This window comes from Colius striatus, chromosome 15 (genome assembly GCF_028858725.1).
Source record: "Colius striatus isolate bColStr4 chromosome 15, bColStr4.1.hap1, whole genome shotgun sequence".
Taxonomy (NCBI): Eukaryota; Metazoa; Chordata; class Aves; order Coliiformes; family Coliidae; genus Colius; species Colius striatus.
The window spans coordinates 27,951-46,722 of NC_084773.1; the positions used below are offsets into that span (position 1 = coordinate 27,951).

An 18,772-nucleotide genomic window follows, 5' to 3' on the forward strand; every position below is an offset into this window, starting at 1 on the left:
AAAAGATAAATAGAAGAAGAACTTAATAGGATGGATTACAACTTGGAGAACTTCTCTTGTGTGTCAGGAGGCTGGAGCCAGGCTGTTCTCAGTGATGGCCAAAGATGGGACAAGGGGCAACAGATCCAAGCTGGAATAGAAGAGGTTACAGAGAAACACAAGGAAAAACTTTTTCAGTGTGAGGATGAGGGAGCACTGGAAGGGGCTGCCCAGATGGGCTGTGGAGACATTCAAACCCACCTGAACAAGTTCCTGTGTGACCTACTCTAGGTGGTGCTGCTCTGGCAGGGGAGTTGCACTGGGTGAGCTTTTGAGGTCCCTCCCAGCCCTTAAGATTCTGTAATTCTGGGTTTTTAGATGAATTGGTTAAACCTGGATTCAGTTTTTGTGTCTGTTTAGGATTGCTTTGTACCTGTAGACTAGCTTGTTGTTCTGTCACATATTTAAAGCAGATAGGGAGACTCATGAATGAAAACATGATAACTTAAAGAAACTTTTAAAGCCTTTGACTGTGCTAAATTCTGGATTTAATTTCTGCATTTAGAAGCTACACAGTGATCTGTCTTAAAATGGGTTTAATAATTACATTTGGACTTAATGAATTAGGTCTTTGAGGAACTAATGTAAGAAAACTACGTTGATATCTCATTTGCAGAAAACTTTTTACCTAAACTCAGACATTTGTTCCTTGTCCCATTCTTGCTGATACCTGTATTTACCTGACACAGAGTCTTTTCTGTTTGTGGTGCTTTCTACAGTGACCCATCATTGTTCTTATGAAGCTTTGTTACATTAAGAATGACAGAAAAAAGCAGCTTTCTTCTCTCGTCTGCTTGCAAAATAGTGTCTTCCTAAGTGGACTTTCTAGTGTTTCAGTAGCAGTTACGTTGATGGCAGAGTGTTATAGTATTAAGAGCAGAGTTTCACTGCAAGCCCAACTCTTTTGAAGTTGATGACAGAATTCCTGTCAAATTTAGCTGCTGAAGATCAAGATTTAGATATTTGTTTAATCTTCTGTAGCAAATGTTTGACACTTCGGGGTTCTTTATGGATGTACAAATTACTGTACTTGTCAGAGCTACCTGGGATATTTAAAAACTACATGTAGCAACTCTTCAGTTTTCAAAAGTTATGTTACAACTGTCTCATTTTAAGTAGAGAGGAGGAAGGAACAATTGCCTGATGTTATATTTGTGTTTCTTAAATAAAGTCCTTTGTATCCAGAAATATTTTAATTTTCTATTTTTTTTTAATTTGGCCTACTAAATATGCTTGTTTTGTTTTATCTAGTGACACTGATTCTAAGAAATGGACAACAGCGTTTGTCAATTTTATGAAGACGAAATCCAATCACTGGAAGAAGAAATTAAACTGTTGACTGAGAAGTATGAAGACAGCCAACAAGAAGCCAACTTTTTTTCTGATGAGATGTTAATGGCAATGTATGTCTCTTGCCACGTGTTGGATTAATAGTATTTCTTTGTCAAAACTGTTTAGGATAAGCCTTTACCTCTATGTTAGGAGTTATTTTTACAGCGCTGATCTTGTTTAGGACATGGCCTATACATGGTTAAAAATAACAGATAATAAGTAGCTGATCTCTTTTTTTTCTTTTTTTCCCCTGTTGGTAGCTTGTGGTTTCTTCAGGGTTTGGTTTTGTTTCTGTGTCCTTTAAAAGGCAATGTGAGTGACCAGAGCACTTTGAGGGCTCTGTTAAGTCCGTGTTTTCCGTTATGCACTGTAAAACAGCTCAGTGGACATTTACTTAAAAGTTAAAATTTGGAGACTGGGGACATAAAACAGTGAGACCAGCCATATGCTAAACTAGTGCCACGTCAGGGCTCTTTATTTGCATTATTTAACTACTGTGCTGTAGTAAATGTACGCTCCACAGGTAATATAAGTCATTTAGGTGAGTGAAGTCTACCTGACAGTAAAGGGGAAGTATTTATGTAGATTAGACTAGCTGACTGTTCCTGGTAACGTGGCCCAACTGAAATTTGACTCATTGAAAACTGATCTTTGCCTGAAAATTGGTTAAAAATGTCTTTTATTTGATGGTATTGCTGTACCAATGTGACAAAACATATTCTCTTTCCATTCTAGGAAATCATTCCAAAGAGAATTTCAACGAGAATCTAAGGAAAATGAATCTTCATCAGACCTGAAAGCTCAGCTTGAAAGTCTGGAAAAAGATCTCTCATTTTTAATGAAGTGTACTGGTATTCAGTTCATGAGTCATTCCAAGAAAACAGTGGAAAAAAGTAAGCATTTTTGTGCCTTTTACTGGTGCCATACTGAGCACACTGTTTGTTTGTTATATTTGCAAATGCATGTTGTAATTCTGCTTTCTGTGTTAGCAGAAAGGCAATTATTTTTGAGATACAATAGAATTTTATTTACTCATATAGTTTCTGGGTAAGTGCAGTATTTTGCGTAGTCGGAAAGAGAGACTACTGTGAGGTTAACTGTAGCTTGTTTTTGTCTTAACATGTTTAATTGTTATTTATATGATGGATGGTATCAGTTGGTACTTTAAATATGGCTAATGGAAGAAATGCAATACTTGTTGAAGAGAATTATGATCAAGTATTTTGTTTATAACAGCTAGAAACAGAACCAGACAGAAGCACAGATTATCAGGGAATTGCTACTCCCTTTCTTTTCAACTGGAATTCCAGCTTCTTGAAATGCAGGTAATGATCAATGTTTATTTATTAAAAGCTTATATATATTTACATATATTAAATTATTATATATAATAAGGCTCAGGCAGTGTGGGTTAGATGAGTGGAGGTGAGTTGGATCAAGAGCTGGCTGAATGACAGAGCCCAGAGGATGGTGATCAATGGCATGGAATCGAGTTGGAGGCCTGTGGCTGGTGGAGTTCCACAGGGATGGGTTCTGGGGCCAGTCTTATTCAACATCTTCATCAACCACCTGGACAGAGGGACCCTCAGCAAGTTCCCTGCTGGCACCAAATTGGGAGGACTGGCTGATTCCCCAGAGGCTGTGCTGCCAGTCGGTGGGATCTCGACCGGCTGGAGAACTGGGCACAGAGGAACCTCCTGAGGTTCAACAAGGACAAGGGCAGAGTCCTGCCTCTGGGAAGGAACAACCCCCTGCACCAGGACAGGCTGGGGGATGACCTGCTGGAGAGCAGCTCCAGGACAGGGACATGGGAGTGCTGGTTGACAGCAAACTAAGCATGAGCCAGCAATGTGTCCTTGTGAGCAAGAAGGCCAATGGCAGCCTGGGAGCATCAAGAAGAGTGTAGCCAGTAGGTCAAGTAAAGTTCTCCTCCTCCTCTCCTCTGCCCTGGTGAGGCCTCATCTGGAGTCCTGTGTCCAGTTCTGGGCTCCCCAGTTCAAGAGACACAGGGAACTGCTGGAGAGAGGCCAGCACAGGGCCACCAAGATGATCAGGGAACTTGGAGCATCTTCCTTCTGTGTTCGTCGGGAACTGGGGCTGTTTGGTCTGGAGAAGAGGATACTAAAGGGGGATCTCAATATTTACAGATATTTAGATGGTGGGTGTCAAGAGCTTGGAGCATCACTTTTTTCTGTTGTACAAGGGGTAACGGAAAGAAGCTGGAATACAAGAAGTTCCATTTAAACAGAAGGAAAAACTCAGTGTGAGGTGAGGAAGCCCTGGCACAGGCTACCCAGGGAGGGTGTGGAGGCTCCTTCTCAGGAGGTTTTGAAAACCCACCTGGACACGTTCCTGTGTGACCTGATCTAGGTGAACCTGCTTCTGCATCAGGGTTGGACTGGATGATCTCTAAAGGTCTCTTCCAACCCCACCGTTCTGTGATTCTGTGATATTAAAAAGAAACAAAAACCACACCAAAAAAACCCCACTAAACAAAAACCCAAGCAAACATCCAAACTTCAAATGGACAAATGTCAATATTTCCTTCTCCAAATTAAACTGTCAGCTGGTATTTTGCCATGTTGATTGCCTGAGTCTCCTTAATTTAAGCCTCAATGGCTTGTTTTCACTATGCAACAACTGGAGCCAACTTCTAAATTCCATGTGCATCCAAGCAAAGTAGTTATGAAGATCTGGTTCAATGTTCAGTCACAAGATTCTTGTATTCTCCTATAGTCAGGTATCTTGTTCTGGAGACTACAAACTTTCAAACCGTACCTCTTTTGAAGGGACTGAGCAGAAGCTGAAATTCTAGAAACTTGAACAATTGTTTAAGGTGTTTTACTTTAGTTGTATTTCTCTTCTCTTGGCTAGTGTGCCTAGCCATTACATCACAGGACTGCACAGTAGTTACACTAATGACTACAGTTTTTTTGCAAAGAAACTCTTTCATAAGAATCATTTCTTGGCACAGAATTCAAAGTGGTAAGCAGTGGAAAAAGGTGCTACCTCAATTTGTGATAATGTAATAAATTTCATGATAGAAAAAATATTTCTTCTCAGGAAATTTTTCTTCTCAGCTTTAAAGGATATTTTTTTAATTTAAGGTAATTGAACCTGATAGTATTACAGTGCTTTACTGTTTAAAGGTGTCCTTCCTCATCTTAAGGAAAGCTATGAATAAGAAAAGTCAGGAATTTAGGAAATGAGAATATGGGTAGCCACGTGTGGTTTCATAATTTGAAACCACAGAAGTTCAACTGAATGAGATTATTCTGCAACCTCTGAGGTCCAGCGGTGACTTCAAACTTGTGGTCCTAGTATATACTTGTATAAAACTCTATTTAGCTTTGAGCAAGGAAATAGCCATGGAAGAGACCTTTAAGCTCATGGAGTGCAGCCTTTGTCCCAACCCTATCAACCACCAGCCCATTTCCCTCAGTGCAACATCCACCAATCTCTGAAACCCCTCCAGGGATGGTGACTCCAGCACCTCCCTGGGCAGCTGTTCCAATGCCTGATGACCCTTGCAGCAAAGAAATTCCTCCTCAGATTCAGCCTGAACCTCCCTGAGGTGACTTGGTTAGATTTGCATTTATTTCCCACCTGTATGCTCCTTCAAGGTGATGACGTCTTGCACTGTCAATGGAGCTCAGACGAGTAACTGGATCCTTCGAATTTGTAGCTGCACTGGTGATTTTTAAATCTGTCGTACCACGAGATGGCAGCACTTGTCAATGTCATGCCTAAAACTGTACGAATTAAGCACCGATAACAGAATCAGAGAATGGTGGGTGTGGAAGGGACCTTTAGAGATCATCCAGTCCAACCCTGATGCAGAAGCAGGTTCACCTAGATCAGGTCACACAGGAACGTGTCCAGGTGGGTTTTCAAAACCTCCTGAGAAGGAGCCTCCACACCCTCCCTGGGCAGCCTGAGCCAGGGCTCCCTCAGCTCAGCACCAAAATAGCTTTTCCTTCTGTTTAAATGGAACTTTTAGTGTAAGTAAAAGTTTTGTGTAGACACAGGACTCCAGGTGAGGCCTCCCCAGGACAGAGCAGAGGGGGAGCAGAACCTCCCTTGAACTGCTGCCCACACTCTTCTGGATGCCCCCAGGGATACCATTAGCCTTCTTACCCACGAGGACACATTGCTGGCTCATGATCAGTTTGTTCCCAACCAGCACTCCCAGGTCTCTCTCCTGGAGCTTCTCTCCAGCAGGTCACCCCCAGCCTGTGCTGGTACAGGGGGTTGCTCCTTCCCAGATGCAAGACTCTGCCCTTGTCCTTGTTGAACCTCAGGAGGTTCCTCTCTGCCCAACTCTCCAGCTGATCAAGATCTCGCTGAATGACAGCTCAGCCTCTGGTGAATCAGCCAGTGCTCCCAGTTTGGTGCCAGCAGCGAATGTGTCACTAGAGTAGGTTTTATCTAGGATACCAAGTACATATGTTTAAAAATAAACACTTCTGTTGAAAAAGTGTAATTTTTGTATCCTTTTTTGCATTAGTTTTTTTTTTTTAAATAAAAATACACGGCATCCATAACTTGCATGGTCTGCACTGCATGTTAAATTGTATTCATTTATTAAAGTAAACTTTGAATTGCCACTCTTTTCTGCATATGTATGGAGTGAGTGGTGGGCATGTTGCAAAAAATGATCAATGAGTTAAGCAGACATCAATGAGGAGTACAATTTTAATTATGCCACAGTATAAAGGTTTTCTCTTTTGATGTTTCTTTTGATTTTGGTGTTACATAGCCCAGTCAAGAAGTTCACTTACTGTTTCAAACACTGACTAATTCCTGATCATTTGTTTTGTGATTATATATGAACTTGAGTGTAATTAAATGTTTTGCAATTACTTAAAGGTTAATGTTGTACAGGTTATACAAATCATCATTGTAGTGGTTTGGTTAGGGTTGTCAAATACAGCATCGTGTACAGCTCTATTTTTACTCTCTTAGAACTGTTCAAATCAAACAGATTTTGAATGAATGTGGTAGTTCAAAAATTCCAACTCAAGGAATGTATTTAAGATACATAATTCTTTAATCTGTATGATTAAAGAAAATCACTCTCTTCCATTTCTTTATCTTGAAAAAGCCCATCTCGTGACTTACAGAATCACAGGGGCTGGAAGGGACCTCAAAAGCTCCTCCAGTGCAACCCCCCTGCCAGAGCAGGACCACCTAGAGTAGGGCACACAGGAACTAGTCCAGGTGGGTTTGAAAGTCTCCAGAGAAGGAGAATCCACAACCCATCTGTTGACACTTCCATTCAGATACTTTGCCTAATTCTACTTGGCCGTGGCATAAAACGTAATGATGTGTCATCTTGGTTTTGCCACAGACTTCATACGCTGTACCAGGTCATCCTGTCAAGTCAACAGGTCCTCAGCAGATGCAGGAGTCCGCCTTCTTGGCTCTCAGGGAGGTTGTGACTTCAGACTAAGACCTGGAAGCAGCTTTAACTTTCTTTATGCCTATGACTTCTTGTGTGTAAAGATGCAAAAACCTGGTTTTGAAGATATTACATTAATGGTTATATTCAAAATAACCTGTACTGAGATCTGCGTAGGTGAGACAGGATGAAGTTACAACTAGTTTCACCCATCTTGAGAAACAGATGATGATGACAGCTGGTTTGGGGAAATGCTTCATAGGTAACAACTACATTGGTGTGCAGCAGAAGATAATGAAAAGCTTTTTTTCCCACCATTAACTCTAGCTGTTAAGTAGTTAACTTACTGTGGAGCTGAGTTGCCTGCATGGTACTCTAAGTCAAACCTGTTGATACACAGTATCAAATCATTCTTGTAATTCTCTCTAATGTGACCGTAATCAAGTTGTTAAATGTCATTCATGTTCAAAGCTCTGTTCTAGGATTCAAGAGCACAAATAAGACTGGGCAGATCTGAGTTCACTCTGACTAGCTTTGAATGGTTGAGATTCTGTCTGTCTTACTCTGTCACTCATTGCCTGACATATTCTACTTCTTAGCTATTTCTTTAGTTCTGGCACAATGTCAGACTAGTGTATAGTTTATATTCCGAAGTTCATTAGTGTTTTGCCAGCTTTGAGTGCAAGCAAAGAAGCTCCCATCTGTGGGAGCTTCATCTTTCCCATCCATGCTTAGAGAAGTCAACATGAGAATGAAGATGAGGGGTTAATGCAAAAGCAGTGCTTGATTTATTTTCCTTTCTTACTGTTAGTAGTTATTCGGAGAGGATGTGTACAATTAGCTTCAAAATCTGCTCAAAGAAGTCTTAAACCTCTTGAGAAAGCAATCATTCAAATAAGAATTGTTTTCTTCTCAAGACTTTTCTTTATTAAACCCCAAGACAGCAACTCGGCATATGTTAGTAACCCAGTTACTGGAAAACCACTGTCTTTAGAAGATAGCTTGTGACTACTATCAGTTTCTCTACAACTGTAGACTGTACAACTCTACACCTGTTGAACCTTTTGCTCTCACTTGTTTTTCTTAATGTTACCTACTCAATCCACTAAACTTTTTAGTGCATTGGTTTGCTTTTTCGATCATTAGTGATGGCAGTATTAGCAGTACTTCTGTCCAATTAGTTCTGGGCATTGCTACGATATGTTTGCATTTGACTCTAGCTTGTCTCTTCAGTTTCTTCTGTTGCCCTTCCTATTTGCTTGTGTTGACAGGATATAAACAAAATTAAGTACAAAGTCTTCAGTATAAAGTGAAGCATTTGCTATGGTCATCAAGCTTTCATAGCTTTTTTAAAAATTATTACTCTGGCATGTTCAAGGATGTGTAGAAAAACAGAATTAAGTTCTTTTGTGGCTTTATTTCTGCTTTATGAACTTCTCTCTTTTTTTTTAATAGTTCTTAGATATTTCAATTTTTAAAGGTTCTGCTTTTTAAGTATCATGCACAAATCCTTGAGCAACAGTTACTGTAAAAAGGGACAAGAATTAGAGGCAAAACTAAAGGCTTTAAAAAAAATAAATGGAAAACCAATGAGATTTGTTTTTTCATTTAGGGTAGCATGATTATTTGATGTCAGGAGGTTGGGACATCCCTTTTTTCTGTTGGATCTAGTGACAGGACAAGGGGTGATGGAAAGAAGCTGAAACAAAAAAAGCTCCATTTAAACATAAGAAAAAACTCTTTACTGTTGAGGTGAGGGAGCCCTGGCCCAGGCTGCCTGGGGTGGGTGTGGAGGCTCCTTCTCTAGAGGTTTCCAAACCCACCTGAACTGTGTGACCTGATCTAGGTGGGAGCTGCTTCTGCAGGGGGATTGGACTGGATGATCTCTAAAGGTCCCTTCCAACCCCCACCATTCTGTGACTCTATGATTCTGGTTTCAGATGAATTTCTTGTATATGAGGCACCTAGGGATTGTGTTAGAAAATCAAAATATGATGAAAGAAGTGGAAGTGACACAGAAAGATGTAGATGAAACTCCTACGTATATAAGTCTTCCTTTATACATATACAGTCTCTGTGATGGCTAGTTCAAGTATTGCTCCGAAAGCCTTGTTGTATGGATAATACTGATAGTGTTGACATGAAAGAAAACAACCACACATTAAAGCTGTAGTTTAAAAATTGTTACTTTAAGGATTCTAGTACTTAACAGCACTGGTGTACATTTGTTTCTATTGTGTATGCAAATAGATAAAGTTTTGCTTCTTGCTAGAGAAATTTCTAAAAGACAGCATTGTTACTTCTCCCATCTAGAGCAAAGAGAACATATCTACTGTTATTACTGATCTCAGCATTGTAATGGAATCTGGAGAAGATTCAGATGTGAGCAAGTTTGTGTCAAGGTAAGGTGGAGGTTTTTGTTTAAAGAAGGGTGTTGCATGGTCCATCTGATACTAAAAGCAGAACTGAGTTTTCATGTAAATTGCTAACAGTCAGTTTCTTTGGTAATTTACTGTTAGCCCAACCTAAACACTTCTGTTCCCTTGTCTGTATCCTTCTGGAGAGAAGGCCTGAAAGGAATCATTGAGAATTCGTGTTATACAGAAGCAGTTCTTGGATTAAAGTGTGTTTTAGCTGTTTGAAATTGTTTGGTTCAGAAAAAGATATGACAAGGTAATCCCAGCTATTGTATTTTAATTTTTAATCAGCATGTTAACTTTTATTCAGATGTATGAGCAATGTCTTAAGAAAATGTATCTATTAAAATTCCAGCATATGTGTCGTGGTCTGGCCCAGCCAGCACAACAGCACCACAACAATCTCTCCCTCCGTGCCCCCATCCACCCCCACCCTCGTGAGGATGGCAGAGGCCCCAGTGAAATGCGAGTAAAAAGATCAGCAAGGTTGTTGTGGATGGAGACGAGGGCAGGGAGGGCTCGCTGCCAGTGACGGTTCTGGGCAAAACAGACTCCAGTGCTTGACTGAGAGAGGAAAGGAGGAAAGTTTATTCTACAAGAAACAGAACAGAATAAAAGCAAAAAGGGAGCAGGATGATGAGAAAATTACAACCAGCACTTTAAGATCTCCCTCCCCCATCCCTCCTTTCTTCCCAGGCCCAGCTCACTGCTCCCCAGATCTCTACCTGCTCCCCCCTCAATGGCTCAGGGGGGCAGGGAATGGGGGATGTGCTCAGTCTCTCACAGATGGGCTCTGCTGCTTCTGTCTTCTCAGATGAGGATGACTCCTGGCATTCTTCCCCTGCTCCAACACGGGGTTCCTCCCACGGAACACAGTCCTTAACGAACCTCTCTGGTGTGGGTTGTTCCCAAGCAGCCGTGGCTTCTGCCCATAGGGTCCCTCACATGGGACAGAGTCCTTGATGAATAACCCCAGTGTGGGTTCTTTCCAATAGATACAGCTTCTGCCAATACAGGGTCCCTCCCTCGGGACTTGACCTCTTCTGGCCATAATCTTAATGAACTTCTGTGGCGTGGGTTCTTCCCCACAGCTACATTGTGGGGAATGTTGGATCCCTCCCATGGGACACAACGTCCTCTGGCCATAGTCACTGTCCCTGATGCGGGGTCTTTAACAAAATGCAAACAAATCTCAGCTTCACCACTCCTCACCATAGAATGCAGGGGAGTCTCTGCTCCAGCACACCTCCTCTCTTCCCTCACTGACTTTGGAGTCCACATGATGGCTTCTCTCTCTCCCAACAACTTGCACCACCACCAGCCAGAGAAGAAGAAGGGACAGAAGAAGGAAGAAAGAGGAAGAAGTGTCCTCTTTTGGCTTCTTAAAAAGTGATCGTGGAGGCATCTAATGGGCTCAGCCCCAGCAGTGGGTCTGGCTCGGAGCTGGGGAGAGTTGCTAACAACTTCTTACAGGAGCCATCTTTACAGCCCCTTCCCCCTTACCAGAAACAGCTTCATGTCAAATCATGACAGTAAGACTGAATGCTACTTTTTTATTATTTTCTGGAGGATATTGGCTTTTGCACACAGAATGACCAATGGTTAAATTATGTGCCTGTGGTATTCCACTGTGAAATGTACTAGCAAACTGTTCTGAGAACAAATCTGTTTATTAATAATTATTATTTGGTTGTTGACTTAATTCTTAATCCTGTTCTTTAAGGGATTTCTTTTTTAATTATTGTTATTTTTTGGAGGAGGGAGAGGGAAAGGCACGTGAATGGGAGAGAAAAAAGGTCTGTTGAGATACCTCAGGCTCTGTTAGTCTGTACTGAAAGCTGAGTTTTTTGTTAGAGGTTTCGGCATTTTTGGACAAACTGACTAAATCTGGTGATATAACTGTGGGTAGTAGCTGACTGCTCTCAAGAAGCAGGATTTAGAAGAGGAAATTACCCTGCTTTTTTCATTAGTATTTTTTGACAACAGAAGTGTGTTGGAACTGAATAGTCACACTGGAAAGGAACGTGTTGAAGTAGTGGCAGACTTTATTTCATCCTGGCATGAGCTCTGCTGTCTCGTCCTTGTGTCTTTGCTACCCAATTCTTTCCCACATTACTGCCAGTATTCATTAGTAAATACAGGTTTTCATGAATGGTTCCAGATGGATTAAGGCTTTGCAATAAAGCAAAGCAAGTAATTCTTGCTTTATTTCGTGGCCTCTGTTTGCATGTACCAGCTGTTGTCCTTGTGTCTGTGTGTGCACTTTGGAAGCCACTTGGCAAATAGGATCAATGTAGTCATTTGGTTGAAAAAGTAAGCGAGGGGATAACCCAACCATCACCCCCAACCCCTTCACATTTCATTTCTTCTACTTGACCTGTCCTGTGATGTCACGGTGTTTGTTGTTGATCCAAGGCAGGCAAATACCTGGCCAGAGTGGGGCTTATGTTGATGATGTCTGTTTTGACAGCAACCCACTGGTAGAGTGACTTAATCTTATTCTGTGATCTCTATGGCTTGTTTTCTTGATCTTTTTGTTGATCTAGTTCTTGTTTCTTACTCTTAAGTCCTAATCACCTTCTTTTCATTTCCAGTTTGAAGCTTTTCCCGAGTAGCCCTTTATTCTTTAATCCACCAGGTGCTCTTAGGATCTCGACTCTTACATCTTTTCCTCCCTTTCCCTCCATTCTTGACCAGATGAATGTGGTCTCTCTCTGTATGTTTCATTCTTTTCAGCCTTCCTACCATTTTCTGTTTCTTTTGCCTCCTTGGCCCAGTCTTGCCAAATCCATTGTCTGTCTCTCTTCTGTTTTCTCTATTGGCTTGGTTTTTTTTTACCTTCTCAGCTTTCTAATTTTTTTTGTCTCATAATTCATATTGCATGAGAGAAAAGGGTCCTGAAGAGCACCAGGCGTAAAAGCTTGGCATTCACTTGTAATTCCTGGGCCCTTCCTGTTTTGGAAGAAAACAGGGGAATGCCAGAACACTGGAGCAGCATGTTTTTAAAATAAACAAAATTAAGCAGTCTATTTTTAACTAGGTACTGCTGCAATATATAATACCTGCTTTTAAAAGATGTGCCATTCTTTAAGTGAGTTGTGACAGTAAAATATGGATGCAAATGGAGTCACAATATTTAGTCTTGTATTTTGTGGCTTTCCTCATGCCCTCTTTGCACCCGTTATCATTTATATTGTGTACTGCTTTTCTAGTGTTGAGGACCACAGTATCTGTGAAAAATCTTGTCAGTCTTTTTTCAAGTTATCTCATTAATTGTTGGATTACATAACTATTGCATAGATTACTTAGTCAAATACTTGTTAGTCAAATATCTTTTTAGACAGTTTGAAAACTGCTTCTACTTTTTTACTAACCAATTACAATTTATAAGTCAGCTTGAAGGATTTAGGGAATGACTGCATTACATTAAACACTGCATGGGTGAGATGTCTTTGAGATGAGGGGAAGCATGAATTCTTCCCACAGCTTTGGGTTTAGATCTTTTATGGTGGTTTTTTTTAGTTCTTTAATGCAAAAAGGCTTGCATCTGCAGGGAGTTAAAGTAGATTGCCTCTTAAAATAAAGGAGCATATTAAAGGAGCCTTAAGTACTTTCACAATAAGTTAAGTTTCTTACATACTTTTGCATGCTGTAGATGTTATTTTGTAAAAGTGAAGCAGTGCTTGGATGAAGGGCATGTGATTTTAATCTGATACAGAGTTACTCTCTGAGTATACTTTCTGTTGGTTTTGGATGACTTCTCCCTTACATGGATGTTGGCTTTGAAAAAGGGGTATTTTCTGCTCCTAGTGAATTTTTTCTTTTAAATCAGGTGGCATTTTGCAATGCTAATTTCTTTTTTTTTCTTTTCTTTTTTTTTTAAATTGTAACTTGTAACCTTTTAATGCCTTGTTATTGTATACCAAATTCTCTTGGTGGTCTACAGCTTGTAGTTGGCTTCAGCGTCAGGAATTAGACTGACTTAAGCAAATTGTTTATTGGTAGTTGAAGTGCTGTGAGACAATTAACTGCAGTGGTGCTGTTTATGCAGATTTTTTTCTCCCTTGTCAATATAAAAGTATGTATTACATATGTCTGAACATGCCAATGCAGATTTTTTTCCCTTTCTAGACACTGAATCCAGTTTTCTGTCTGAAATTTAGCCAATGCTGTATCTGTACATGAGAAGTATATACTTAGATATAAGAGGTAGACTGACTTTTACACTTGAAATTGTTCGCTTGTTAGCCAAAAAAGTCTCTTCCTGCTTTGTGATCTAGCCTTGAAAATTTCATCTGCTTTATAGTCTAAAAATGAATCTGAGAGGAAAAAAGAAAGAAAAACAAACTAAAGCTGTAATGCTGAAACAAGCTCACAAAGCCTGGGATAGTCTTTCAAATTACGTAAAATGGATACTCATAAAAAGCTTTTAAAAAAGAATTTGAAGTATGTAGTTTTGTAACAAAGTTTTGTGTTGTCCTGTTCCACATATATAAACAATAGCTTGCAGTGTGTGTAAAATCATGTTTACTAGACAGTGAGACGTGAGCAGGCATTTCTAAGTCTTGATTTTTACTTTAGCATATGTAGATTTTTATGTGTACCAGTTACAAGTTGTCATTTTAAAAAAGCTTTCCAGAGCACAGAGCTAGTCAGATATTATAAATCAGTATGTGTCTGCATCCTTTCAGAGCCTGTGTTGCCAGCAATTTTTTAATCTTGACCTGATGTTGTTGGCAGCTGCAACTACTGTGGTAACTTCCTTCAGCAATGCTGTTCTTTCCAGGCTGGGATAAAACTTGTTTGGCTTTTCTTTTACATTTTCGATATCTGAATGAACTTCATGTATTTTTTCTGGTTTACATTGGTGCAATGTGTTAAAGCTCAGCCTCACCTCCATCCCTGGAAAGGTGATGGAAAGGCTTATCATTGATGTCATCTCTAACCGCATGAAGGAAAAGATGGTTATTGGGGGAGTCAAAGTGTATTCACCAAGGGGAAATCCTGTTTGACCAACCTGATGCCTTCTATGAGTGCATAACCAGCTGACTAGATGAGGGGAGAACAATGGATGTCATCTACCTTGACTTCAGCAAGGCTTTGACCTGTCTCCCATAACATCCTCATCAGAAAGCTCAGGCAGTGTGACTTGGGTGAGGTGGATGCAGAACTGGCTCAATGACAGAGCCCAGAGGGTGGTGATCAATGGCACAGAATCGAGTTGGAGGCCTGTGGCTGGTGGACTTCCACAGGGATGGGTTCTGGGGCCAGTCTGGTTCAACATCTTCATCAACCACCTGGATGAGGGGACAGAGGGACCCTCAGCAAGTTCCCTGCTGGCACCAAACTGGGAGCAGCCTCCCCAGAGGCTGTGCTGCCATTCAGCGGGATCTCGACCGGCTGGAGAGTTGGGCACAGAGGAACCTCCTGAGGTTCAACAAGGACGAGGTCAGGGTCCTGCATCTGGGAAGGAACAACCCCATGCACCAGCACAGGGTGGGGGTGACCTGCTGGAGAGCAGCTCCAGGAGAGGGACCTGGGAGTGCTGGTTGACAGCAAACTGAACATGAGCCAGCATCGTGCCTTCATGGGCAAGAGGTCCAAGGGCAGCCTGGGAGCATCAAGAAGAGTGTAGCCAGCAAGTGGAGGGAGATTCTCCTCCTCCTCCTCTCCTCTGCCCTGGTGAGGCCATACCTGGAGTCCTGTGTCCAGTTCTGGGCTCCTCAGCTCAAGAGGGACAGGGAACTGCTGGAGAGAGGCCAGCACAGGGCCACCAAGATGATCAGGGAACTGGAACATCTTCTTTATGAGGAAAGGCTGTGGGACCTGGGACTGTTAGTGTGGAGGAGACTACGGGGGAGGAAATCTCTTTAACATTTACAAGGTGTTTGTGAAGAGGACAGGGCCACACTTTTTTCTGTTGTGTCCAGTGACAAGACAAGGGGTAATGGACAAAAAATGGAACACAGAAACTTCCACTTAAACATCAAGAAAAACTCTTTCAGTGTGAGGTGAGGAAGCCCTGGCCCAGGCTGCCCAGGGAGGGTGTGGAGGCTCCTCTAGAGGTTTCCAAACCCACCTGGACATGTTCCTGTGTGACCTGATCAAGCAGAACCTGCTTTAGCAGGGAGCTGGGATGAATGAGCTCTAGAGGTTCCTTCCAACCACCACCATTCTGTGATCATGTAGCCACTTGTAGTTGAACTGATAAATCATGACGGAGCCCAAAACTGCAGAAATACTGAGGGGCATTCTGCAAGAATCAGCTCAACTCTGTCCAGACTAAATAATTTCTGCTTACAATGGGCTTGGCACTTAAATCTCTGCACTTCACTTCTCACTACAAATGTATCGCCATCTCTGTCACTTGTCCTGTCTCACTCGCTAGCTAATGAGAACATCATCATCCTTCGTAACAGCAGATAAATCAAGTTTTAACTGCATAATAAAAGTTTTGATTCAGATGCCTTGTGTGATCTAATGAACAGACCTTCTTGCTTAATGAAGTTTCAAGGTTAATCTTGAAGCTGAAATGTAATGGGAGCAGAAGCAGATCAAGTCTCTTGTAAGACCTAGTGAATAGGACAAAGCTTAGTGATTCAATTTAGTAGATTTTACCAGTTTTGTAGGTTAAAGTTTGAGTATGCAATGTCTTGGAAATGATATAGAAAACAAAAGCATTGGATCAAAAATCTAAGATTTTACAGGCAACTATTTTGTCAAGCTATAGCATTTTACATCTAAGACTCTATTGCTGCTTACCTTTCTGAGGAGTTGAAAACAATGGTTTATAAATTAATTTCTCCATTTTTTCTCCAATATCCACACTATATCTCTTTAATTTTTTTTCCCTGATGTGATAATTATTTGGGGTACTTTGGGTGATTTCTGGTTTCATTTCGAATAATATTAATCACAATTTTTTTAAGGATAGTACAAATTTCAGGCCATGGAATTGGTCCATCTGACTAGTACTATTTGAGTTAAACAGTTTATTTTTCTTTTGCAGCACTGAAGAACGTGGAGATCTTTTAATGTTCTTCAGAAGCCTTTCATCTTACGCTGAGTGGTATGAACATCGTAGATGCACCTTCCTACACTTCAAGGTAGTGTCTGTCAAGCCTTCATGTATCAGTACTAGATTTATTTCATTTAGTTCATTAAGACAGAGAAATGGAAGTGAAAGCACTCTTTTAGTAGACTAAGAGAATCTTAATTTTGCATGTTGTAGAGAAGAGAATAGTAGTTGAAGATTTTTTATATTGTATAGAAGGGACAATGCCTTTGCCTCGTGCTTGTTTTGATTTTTACCATGATATGTTCCTCACATATGGGGGAAAATAGGAAAATCAGTGCTTTCTGTGAAGGAGTAAGGTAGTTTGTCATCGGTATTTAATTTCGTTTTTGGGGGAAAAAAAGCAAAATAAGAACTTGAAAGAAAATTACATTTTCAGTCTGGCATTTAAATATTAGTTTAGAAGGACCAGATCTGTCTTTCGTGAAGATGTGCCAGCAGGCTTTTGGGTTGACAGCATTTTTATTTCTGAAGTATTTTACTTGAATGTGAAATAAACTGTTAACTGGAACATAATATTTGAACTTAATTTTAAATTACCATTATTTGCCTTGTTTGCTTTTGTTTTCTCGCAGTTTTAAGATAAACAGCTAATCTTTGTAGTAAAAATACTGCAGTCTTAACTGCATGCATAACGTGAGAGGAGAATGTTTAGGTGATTAATTGTGAGTGGAGTTTTAGAGTTCATTTTTATTTAGCTCAAGCATTTACTGTCATTAAGCTCAGCACTGTCATTGCTTTTCAGTAGTACGAAGTAGCAGTATGAAGTAGGAACTGCTTTGTTTCCTATTCTTTGAATTTTTAGACATTTGACTTCTATACTAGGTTAATCAATTTCTATTAAATGCAATAAAGAAAAAGAAAGAACTAATTTCTGATAATGTTAAAAATGAAAGTCTTGTGGTCAGCTGAGCAATGAACTGATGTTGTTGAATCCTACTAGTTATTGCGTAAGGACTTTTCTTTAATCCTTCCATAGAGAGGCAGAGCCTCAAGGGCTTTATGGCTTTGGTGTAGGAATATTTTTTGGTTTGGGAGTTATTTTATCTTCCAACTTCACTTGATGCTTTCTCATCCTCTAGTCAGCCTCATAACAAGAGTCACTGGTTTCTGGGATAGTGATTCAGTGAATTCTTGTAAATGTTTGTCTTTAAAATCCCGTACAAAAATGAATGAACTGAAAAGAGATTAGGTCTGGAGATTATTTTTAAATTGTCCTGTGTATCTTGAGCAATTTTTTTAAAGTATTTGTTCAGGCATTGAATGTAAACAATGAAAGAATATACTCATTGCTAAAGATGTGTGAAGATAAAGTCACTGAAGACGTACATTACAAATATTCTTTGTAAAGGTACTTTTCTCTCTATGGGCAAAGACACTGTTGAGAAAGGCCAGCTACCTTGGGAGGCTATTTATCAAGTATGATTGACTCTGCATTTATGAGAAGGTTTTTTAGGCCTAATTTCTGCAAGCATTAGTTATGATTTTGTTTTAGAAGACTTTCTGAGGCAAGAGAATGAATGAAGAGTTAAAGGATTAAATGACCAGATTGCTATGGAGAATGTGTTCTTGTCACTTAATATTCTGTAGTATTTTGTGTGAAAGCAACTAGAAATACACTTTTAACATATGCATAAAACAACGGAAGGGTCTTACAATGTTAATATTCAGACTTGCCAACATTCAAAGATGAGTCTATAATCTTTGTAACTTTTTTTTTCTTACTTGCTTGCCAGAGTTCAGGTATAGAGGCAGGTAACTGTGCACAGTATTGGAGAGAAGACTGTTTTGGCGTGGGGATGTGGGTTTATAGCTTCTCTATTATTTTGTTATTTAAAAGAAAATTACCTGGGCTGTTAAGTAGAAATAGACCATGCTTCTAATTGTTTTCTCACGTGCTTCTAATTGTTTTCTCACGTGCTTCTAATTGTTTTCTCACATGCTTCTAATTGTTTTGTCACAGCGTAGTGCAAAAACAGGATATATTATTTTTCCTTTTCTGTTAGTTTTGGTAATTGAGAAGAAAGGAATAATGTAGAAGTGATTGAATACTTCAAATAATAATGAACTTTTGAGATGAATGAGAGTTGCAAGTTTCAAGCAAAGCTGGACAGAATGATGTTTCTAAAAAGTTGACCATCACAAACAGCAATTTTGGAGTGAGAGTTTTCCCAGATAACACGAGGGAGGGTGGGATGGATAACCTGAGTTAAGCAGAAAAGGCAATTTAAAATACAAATTGCCTTGACTGTAACCAGGAGTCCCTAGCAATCAGGTGCAGATTTAGGTTGGTGTGAGTAGAACAGCATTCAATTGTAACGATTTTGTGCTCTATGAGCTGTGCATCAGCGATTGTGGTTTTTACTGAAACAGATTAGTCTACAACTGGCACACTACACACAAACAATCAAGAATGGAGCATACCCTTACCACCCTCTACTGCTGCTCCTCTCTTCTATTGAAAAAAATCTCCAACATAGTACTTTAAATTGTTGTTTTGAAGGAGTG

The 18,772-nt window shown here is 40.2% G+C and overlaps 1 protein-coding gene across 5 annotated transcripts in view; it reads left to right on the forward strand.

The window, feature by feature from the left end:
- CENPP (centromere protein P) overlaps nt 1–18,772 on the forward strand; it is a 152,002-nt gene that overhangs the window by 1,839 nt on the left and 131,391 nt on the right. For all 5 annotated transcript variants that reach the window (XM_062008309.1, XM_062008310.1, XM_062008308.1 and 2 more), the window contains exons 2-6: nt 1,291–1,442; nt 2,107–2,264; nt 2,608–2,696; nt 9,086–9,174; nt 16,199–16,295. In XM_062008309.1, the coding sequence (XP_061864293.1) occupies nt 1,309–1,442; nt 2,107–2,264; nt 2,608–2,696; nt 9,086–9,174; nt 16,199–16,295 (567 nt within the window). In that variant the 5' untranslated portion in view covers nt 1,291–1,308. The remainder of the gene's footprint in view (nt 1–1,290; nt 1,443–2,106; nt 2,265–2,607; nt 2,697–9,085; nt 9,175–16,198; nt 16,296–18,772) is intronic.